The 8,680-nt window shown below is 35.2% G+C and overlaps 1 protein-coding gene and 1 pseudogene across 1 annotated transcript; both read right to left on the bottom strand.

Moving 5' to 3' along the window:
* Window positions 1-1,312: 1,312 nt before the first annotated feature.
* On the bottom strand, window positions 1,313-2,432 carry LOC132116567 (olfactory receptor 5K1-like; annotated as a pseudogene).
* A 4,464-nt stretch (window positions 2,433-6,896) lies between these two features.
* LOC132116566 (olfactory receptor 5M3-like) lies at window positions 6,897-7,841 on the bottom strand. Its single transcript, XM_059525444.1, has one exon. The coding sequence runs from the start codon at window positions 7,839-7,841 to the stop codon at window positions 6,897-6,899; it is 945 nt and encodes a 314-aa protein (XP_059381427.1).
* Between the last annotated feature and the right edge of the window lie 839 nt (window positions 7,842-8,680).

Here is an 8,680-nt window from a genome sequence, read left to right as displayed (position 1 = left end):
ATACGCCTAATCAATCACTGATGGATTGGCGATAGGGATGAGTGTGCCATCCACCAGGCCCAAGATGCTGGGGATGCCAGCAATGGCATGACAGCCCTGCTGCACCTCCTGGACCTCCTGGCGTGTTGCCGGCAGACGGATGTAATCCCCGGCATGGCACAGAAGGGCGTTGGTGACAGTGTGGACACAACTCCACACCGAGGTCTTGCTTAGGCCATAGCCCTCTCCCACGACCTCGATGAAGCTCCCTGTAGCAAAAAACCTTAGCGCTGCAAGCAGCTGGACTTCAGGGCTTAAAACGAAATTCCGACACGTTAGCCTGGCAAGCGCAGGTCTGAGAAGTTCCAGCAGCTCCATAATGAGTTGGCTTGGGAGGCGAAATCTTTTAATATTGCCACGTCAGGCAAATTGTCAAAATGGCTTAAGTTTTGCCGAATAAAAAAACTGACATGGACTAAATGGCTCATTCAATACAAGGACACGCTGGATTGCTTACTGGACACCACCATGCTTACCGATTTATAGATCTTAGCCATTTAGAGCCAAATTGTTTGCCAGATTTTAATTATTGAAAGTGACTGCCAATGTAAACGCTTTAATGACATTACGAAATAGCCTAGGCTAATTACCATCATATTAGTTCTAATACCAAATAAAGTCAACTTCATAAATAGGCCTGTATCCATTGCGAATTTTATTATTAGTCTTAAAATGTCCATACCATAAAATCATTGTTGTCATACCATAGTTTGACTTGTACTGCGCTGATTTCTAAAGTCTGCTGCACAGTGGTGGCGACTAGAGTTTTGAACTCAAACAACGCTAAGAGAGAGCTTACGAATGGTCCAGACCAACCTTACGAAAGTGTGACTTACAGAAGATATACTTAGTGTACGTACAGTACGTGTCGGGAATCGTGTCATAAGGTTAAGAGAGATGTTAAGGAATAGGTTAAGAACTACTTAGCGATAAGAACGTTTTGGGGAACCAGGCCCAGGTTTGTGTGAAGGGCTTGAAGGCAGCATAATTAAAAATAAAAACACATAACACATAACTAACCAGTACTTTAATAATTTCATTTATGATCAGAATAATGCATTTAAGGGTTGCTTCATGAGATTCTATTAAGTCTTATTATTGGCAATAATAATTTAATTTGTATCACAAATTATAATTTTTAAGCAAAATAGTATCTATTTAAATATCAGTACTTTTTAAATATATACTATTTAGATTAAACATTTGTAATTCAATCAAAAAAGAATGTAAACAGGAAAATGCAAGAGTGGATCTGTGAGCAGTGAAAACATATTTATTTATTTATTTTTTCTAGAATGTTTTATGATACTGTGCCTAATGCTGTTCATACGTTCATAAGTTGTTTTTCGGTTACAGTTCATTCATAAAATTATAACATTTGCATGTCTGTAGTACATCAAGACATTTACAAGGTTTTTATGTCTTTTGGAGCTTCCTATATATTCACTCTTATGGAAAAGCATAAGGCAAAAAATCTACACACTGCTCTAATATTCAGTCCATATATTAAAGGATTGAACAGAGGTGGGACTATCACCAGTTCTAGAGCCAAAAAATTGCGGAGACTTTCTGAAATATCATTTGAACCTGCTAAAATCTGCTAATCTGCTATAAATAACATCAAAAAGCAAAGCAAAGGTGTAATTTATCAGTGATAATATATGTGGCAGACATGTTTGCCAGAATTTCCTTCTATTTTCTAAAGATGCTTTACATGCAGAGATCAGTTTAACATAGGACACAATGATGATAACAGCACAGCAACAAAATATAACAGCAACAATATAGCCATAGACATTATTAACAAAAGATGAGGCACATGACAGTTTTACAATTGACCAGTTGTCACAATATAATTTGTCAATATGAAATTTACAAAACGGCCTAAGGTTTGATAACAGGGCTGCTGGAATCACAGAGAAGTTAGGCACAATCCATGAGAACAGAGTTAATTTCACACAGGTGTTTTTAGTTAATTTGGAATGATAGTCTAAAGGTTTGCATATGGCTACATACCTATCATAAGACATCACTGTTAATATTGTAAACTCACACAGTAAAGAGCTGTAAATAACATAGGATTGCAGAGCACACATATGAGAAGAGATCACGTATGAATCCAATAATAAATCAGACACAAATTTAGGATAAAAACCTGAAGCTCCATAAACTCCATTTACAGAGAGATGACACAAGAATATGTACATTGGTTCATGAAGAGTCTTCTGCATGATAATGACCATAACAAGACGGATATTAATTGATAATATAAGCAAATAAATGAAAAGAAAACAAGTGAAATATATATGCCAATATGATTTAGATTCTTTGGGCATCATAAGAGTCAGTCTTAAAGGATAAGACATGTTATCCACTGAGTTAAGGATATTCATCCAAATCACACAAAACAATAATATTCTGCAATAAAAAATGCATATGAGATGATATTAATACGTTTACACAAAAATTGCTATACATCCATTTATCATATGTTAATTAGACTTCAATGTCCATTGTTGTCAGTGGAACATCATACAAAGTTTGAGTTTGGAGGGAAAAGGGCAAACCATCAGAACGACAAATCGGAAGCTGTGTGTCTGTATGTGGAGAGCTGAAAGTCTTTGGTTTTATAACATCTTTTTTTCAGTTGGGAAATCATCTGAAGATATTATGAAACATCTTGGGATTCATTATACTTATGGCCTTTGCAAACTTTGCAATTGTGGTTGACTTTAGGGTAAAAAAAGGCAACAAAATAAATTAGAATGTGGTGGAAAAATTTATTTCAGTAATTCAACTAAAATTGTGAAACTCGTGTATTAAATAAATTCAATGCACACAGACTGAAGTCTTTGTTTTTTTTAATTGTGATGATTTTGGCTCACATTTACCAAAAACCACCAATTCACTAACTCAGCAATTTAGAATACTTCATAAAACCAATAATAATTAAAAAAAAAACATTTTTTAGTGAATTGTTGGCCTTCTGGAAAGTATATTAATTTACTGTACATGTACTCGATACTTGGTAGGGGCTCATTTTGCTTTAATTACTGCCTCAGTTCGGCGTGGCATGTTCTTGTCTTGTATAGTGTTTTATGTATGCTTGTGATAGAAGTACCCTTTCGTGTAATTTTACCTATATGTAATCTTACGATGTTTAGTATCTATGAATTTGTCTTCTGATGATCTAAATGAGAGTGTATATTATATGTTGGTACATAAGCAATATATTAGTATTCCAAAAACTTTGAAGATTCTTCTCTTGAACCCCCACTCTAGTTCTATTTTTGCAAATTGCCATGCTTTCACAAAGGGTTGTAAAACTCTTCATTAGTTCCAACCTTCCGCTTGGAATTGCAGCCTTTCTCATTGGACAAGCCCATCCTGAGAGGCGTGAACCATCTCAGACTTTAAAAAGGCCCATACACAGATCCGCCTCCTCTCTTTGATCTCGTTTCCTTTCTTCTGCTAAGTGAATGTGAATGTGATCTAGAACTTTCTTGGACCCCTAAGTCTGTGCCAGGCCTCGTGCCTTGACTTTCGATTCACCAAAGATCTTAGGATCTCAGCTGATGTCTTTCTTAGCGCCTTTTCACTTTCCACTGAGAAGACACTCCCAATCACCATCGAGTCAGAACACCTTTGGAATTCATCACTCTTCAAAACCGGAAGAACATGATCGCAACTGGTACACCACCGAACCTCCAAACCATCAAGGGTTTGCATCCAGACACTCATTACAGGCCAAGGAAATGCAAGTTTCATATATTTATCTAAACGAAACAGAGGTTTAGTATAAGATATAGACCCCATTATAAACAGTGCTTATGGTTGTACTCAGGTGGTTAACTGACTCTTTTCATAGCTTCATTCTCTGGTTTTCCTGATGGCATCCTCCATCAAATCTCATTTGCCCTTTCCCCTGTATGATTGATTGTATGTATGTTTGTTTGTTTGTTAGACTAGTTTGCATTAGTTTTTAGTTAATAAAACTCTTTTGCACAAATAACTTGAATTTATGATTCTGCCTTACAAATCCATGTCCCTTTATGATTCCGATTTTGCTACATGCTCTAATGCATCAATACTGTATAAGAGTATTTTCTGTGGCCACAGAAATATCCTTTCTTAGAGTTTATATGAAATTGAGCTAAACTGATAGTTGATGGCAATTTAATTCTGCTACAGTTACTACTGGCAGCTCATATAAATAATTGTGATTAATCATAATTAATTGAAATTAATTATATACATTTCCCTTTTGATCTTAATTTACTACAGTGGGCTTCAGCTCATCTGCATTTTTGGTCTCTTGTTTCTCATTTTCCTCTTGACCGGTCTGGTGAGTTTGCTGGCCAGTCAAGCACACCAATACCATGGTCATTTAACCAACTTTTGGTGCTTTCGGCAGTGTGGGCAGGTGCCAAATCCTGCGGGAAAATGTAATTAGCATCTTCAAAAAGATGGTCAGCAGAAGGAAGCATGAAGTGCTCCAAAATTTCTTGGTAAACGGGTGCAGTGACTTTGGTTTTAAAAATGCTTGATAGGGACTTGCAGTGGAGGCAGGCATCTAACCTATCCTAATGTGTGTGCGTGCCATGAGTGTTTACGAAATCACTTTTTAAAGGGGTCCCTTTGTGCTCTTTTACAAAGTCTTGATTTTGTTTTGGGATTGTACTAGAACAGGTTCTCATACTAGGTTGTTAGAAAAGCATGTTATTTTTCACATATTTTACATTATAACAACACCTTTCTCCCCAGTCTGGCATGAACGGCTCGAATAGTTCCTGTATCAAATGAAGGCCCGCCTTCTGAAATATGAAATGTGCTGTGTTTGGTTAGCTGGGCCAGTGTGTGTGTTGTGAATGGCAGCACTCGGCACCAGGTCGGGAAATGTCATGCCCCTTACCATAGCTGCCTGCAGCTTCAGCGTAAATATTATGGCATGATATTAGACTCAAAATGATTAATAGATGCACGCACAATTATCCGCAAATTCACAAATGTGTGTCACTACACTGGAACAAATGCTTTTCAACCATTGTCTGCAGAGTTAAGCAGTTTTTCAGACAAAGCATTTAACTGGCCTCCACACATTCTGTTGAAATTAATACCCCACCTTAATCATGAATTTGACTTCATTGTTTAAGCTGGTAGCGCATCCTGATGGCAGCATTGAGCCTGTCAGGATGCGTTACCCCTCTATTAGAGCAACTTTATTATGGTTCAGGCTAGGAACACGGCTGTGGCATGCAGTAGGCAGAGTCTGGTTCCTCACTAAAGCTGAGCAGACCATTTGCTGCAGCTAGTTTTATTCCAGACAGCAGGGCATGATCATTCCTTGATCATGGGTGCAAAAGTGTAATGAAGCTGACTTTAGACTGTGAAAAGGAGCATCCTGCAGATGAGGCATTAAAATGGCCTCCTGACATTCGTTAACACCTTAAAGGAGTAGTAAAAAAAAATAATAATAATAATTTGCACATCCTCATTCTTTCACTTGTTAGCATAAAATTACTTGTTGATAATGGATTGTTCCAATAATCCATGAGCAATCCATATTACTCCAGTCGTTAAATGTTCATGTTTTTTTAAAATGAATATGTTTTGTGTTTGTAAGAAACAATTAAATCAAAATGTTTTTTTTTACATTTCAGTCCATTGCTTCCAACTAGTATGCAAGCTCACTATCCATTATATTCCTTTCTACAGTGAAATAGTAATCTTGTCTTAACCAGGAGATAAATATGTTCAGATAAAATACTATATAATAGTGAAAACCGTTTCAAAAACAGTTTTCAAAAACAATATAAACAATATAGACAAAACCAGTTTCAAAAACAATATAAATAAATATATTGGTGCATTATGATGTGAGAGCCCAACAGAGGATGGCGTTTTCACTGGAGGAAACATTATTATATTACTAGAATTAGATTATGATCATGTATTTTGGCAAGAAACAATGGTATTAGGGTAAAAACTTATTAATGATGGATTTGTTTCAAACACGTGGCTTTTCACTTCACAAGACATTAATCCATTGGAATAATGTCTGGATTATTATGATGTTTTTTGTTTGTTTTGTTTATTTCAGCTGTTTGAACTCTCATTTAGACGACACTCATTCACTGCAGAGGATTCATTGGTGAGCAAGTCATGTAATGCTAAATTTCTCCAAATCTGTTCTGATGAAGAAACAAAATCACCTATATTTTGAATGGCCTGAGGGTGATTAAGTCTTAAGCTAATGTTTATTTTTGGGTAAACTATCCCTTTAAATGCATTTCAATATCAAATGAGGGAGGCCAAATACCAGGTTTGTATGAAGGGCTTGAAGGCAGCATAATTAAAAATAAAAACTCATAACTAACCAGTAATTTAATAATTTAATTTATGGTCAGAATAAAAAAATTAAAGGGTTGCTTCATGAGATTCTATTAAGTCTGATTATTGGCAATAATTGCATAATTGTTGTCACCATAAAATAGTAATATAATATTAAGCAACATTTTTGCATAGTAAACTGTTTTAAGCAAAATAGTATGTATTTAAATCTCAGTACTTTTTAAATACTGTATATAATATTTCTATTAAACATTTGCAAATCAATCAACAAAGGATGTAAGCAGGAAAATTCATGAGTTGATATGGGAGCAGTGAAAAAATAATTTTATCATTATTATTCTTTTTTGTTAATGTTTTATGATACTGTGCCTAATGATGTTCATAGGTTGACAAATTGTACATGGATATTTTCTGTTACAGTTTATTCATAAAATTATAACATTTGCATGTCTGTTTCAATACAAAGACAAAGAAATGGACAAGGTTTTTATGCCTTTTTGAGCTTCCTATATGTTCACTCTTGTGGAAATGCAGGAGGCAAAAACTCTACGCACTGGTCTAATATTCAGTCCATATATTAAAGGATTGAACAGAGGTGGGACTATCACCAGTTCTAGAGCCAAAAAATTGCGGAGACTTTCTGAAATATCATTTGAACCATATCTGCTATACATAACATCAAAAAGCAAAGCAAAAGTGTAATTTATCAGTGATAATATATGTGGCAGACATGTTTGCCAGAATTTCCTTCTATTTTCTAAAGATGCTTTACATGCAGAGATCAGTTTAACATAGGACACAATGATGATAACAGCACAGCAACAAAATATAACAGCAACAATATAGCCATAGACATTATTAACAAAAGATGAGGCACATGACAGTTTTACAATTGACCAGTTGTCACAATATAATTTGTCAATATGAAATTTACAAAACGGCCTAAGGTTTGATAACAGGGCTGCTGGAATCACAGAGAAGTTAGGAACAATCCATGAGAACAGAATTAATTTCACACAGGTGTTTTTAGTTAATTTGGAATGATAGTCTAAAGGTTTGCATATGGCTACATACCTATCATAAGACATCACTGTTAATATTGTAAACTCACACAGTAAAGAGCTGTAAATAACATAGGATTGCAGAGCACACATATGAGAAGAGATCACGTATGAATCCAATAATAAATCAGACACAAATTTAGGATAAAAACCTGAAGCTCCATAAACTCCATTTACAGAGAGATGACACAAGAATATGTACATTGGTTCATGAAGAGTCTTCTGCATGATAATGACCATAACAAGACGGATATTAATTGATAATATAAGCAAATAAATGAAAAGAAAACAAGTGAAATATATATGCCAATATGATTTAGATTCTTTGGGCATCATAAGAGTCAGTCTTAAAGGATAAGACATGTTATCCACCAAGTTAAGGATATTCATCCAAATCACACAAAACAATAATATTCTGCAATAAAAAAAATGCACATCAGACAATATTAATAGGTTTACTCTAAAATTGCTATATACATCCATTTATCATCTGTTAATTAGACTTCAATGTCCATTGTTGTCAGTGGAACATCATACAAAGTTTGAGTTTGGAGGGAAAAGGGCAAACCATCAGAACGACAAATCGGAAGCTGTGTGTCTGTATGTGGAGAGCTGAAAGTCTTTGGTTTTATAACATCTTTATTTCAGTTGGGAAATCATCTGAAGATATTATGAAACATCTTGGGATTCATTATAATTATGGCTTTTGCAAACCTACAATTGTGCCTAACTTGAGATATATATATATATATATTAGGGGTGGTAATTAAATGTAAAACAGCATTGCATATTGGACTGTATAAATTAAAGATGATACTTTGTTAAAGTTACAAAAGCTTTTCAATCAAGAGCAGTGAGTGATTTTTTTGTTGTTGCTGTTCGATTAATATAAAGATTGTCACTGGTACAGTAGGCCAACGTTCAGCCGGCCATGTCTGCTGTATACTTACCAAGATGGGCATTTTGACAGTCTTTGTGTGAATTTGTTCATTTAAACACAATACTTCAGAGAGAGCACAATACTTTGGGTTTGCACGCTTCGGATGAGCGCATGCACAAATCTTCTCGGTGCTTGAGCGAACTTGCGTCCATTGGCTATTAAATGTTTAAACTCGCAAAGCTTAAATTAGTTTAGTTTAAACACAGATATTAACGTTTGCTATTCTGGTCTCACCAATGCTATCTCACAACCAATTCGTACGTATTTTTACAAGGTGGCTTATTTGTAC

Source organism: Carassius carassius, chromosome 36, assembly GCF_963082965.1.
Source record: "Carassius carassius chromosome 36, fCarCar2.1, whole genome shotgun sequence".
NCBI classification, from domain to species: Eukaryota; Metazoa; Chordata; class Actinopteri; order Cypriniformes; family Cyprinidae; genus Carassius; species Carassius carassius.
The sequence above is the reverse complement of the archived record's forward strand: the minus strand, read 5'-3'. Positions and strand labels throughout refer to the sequence as shown.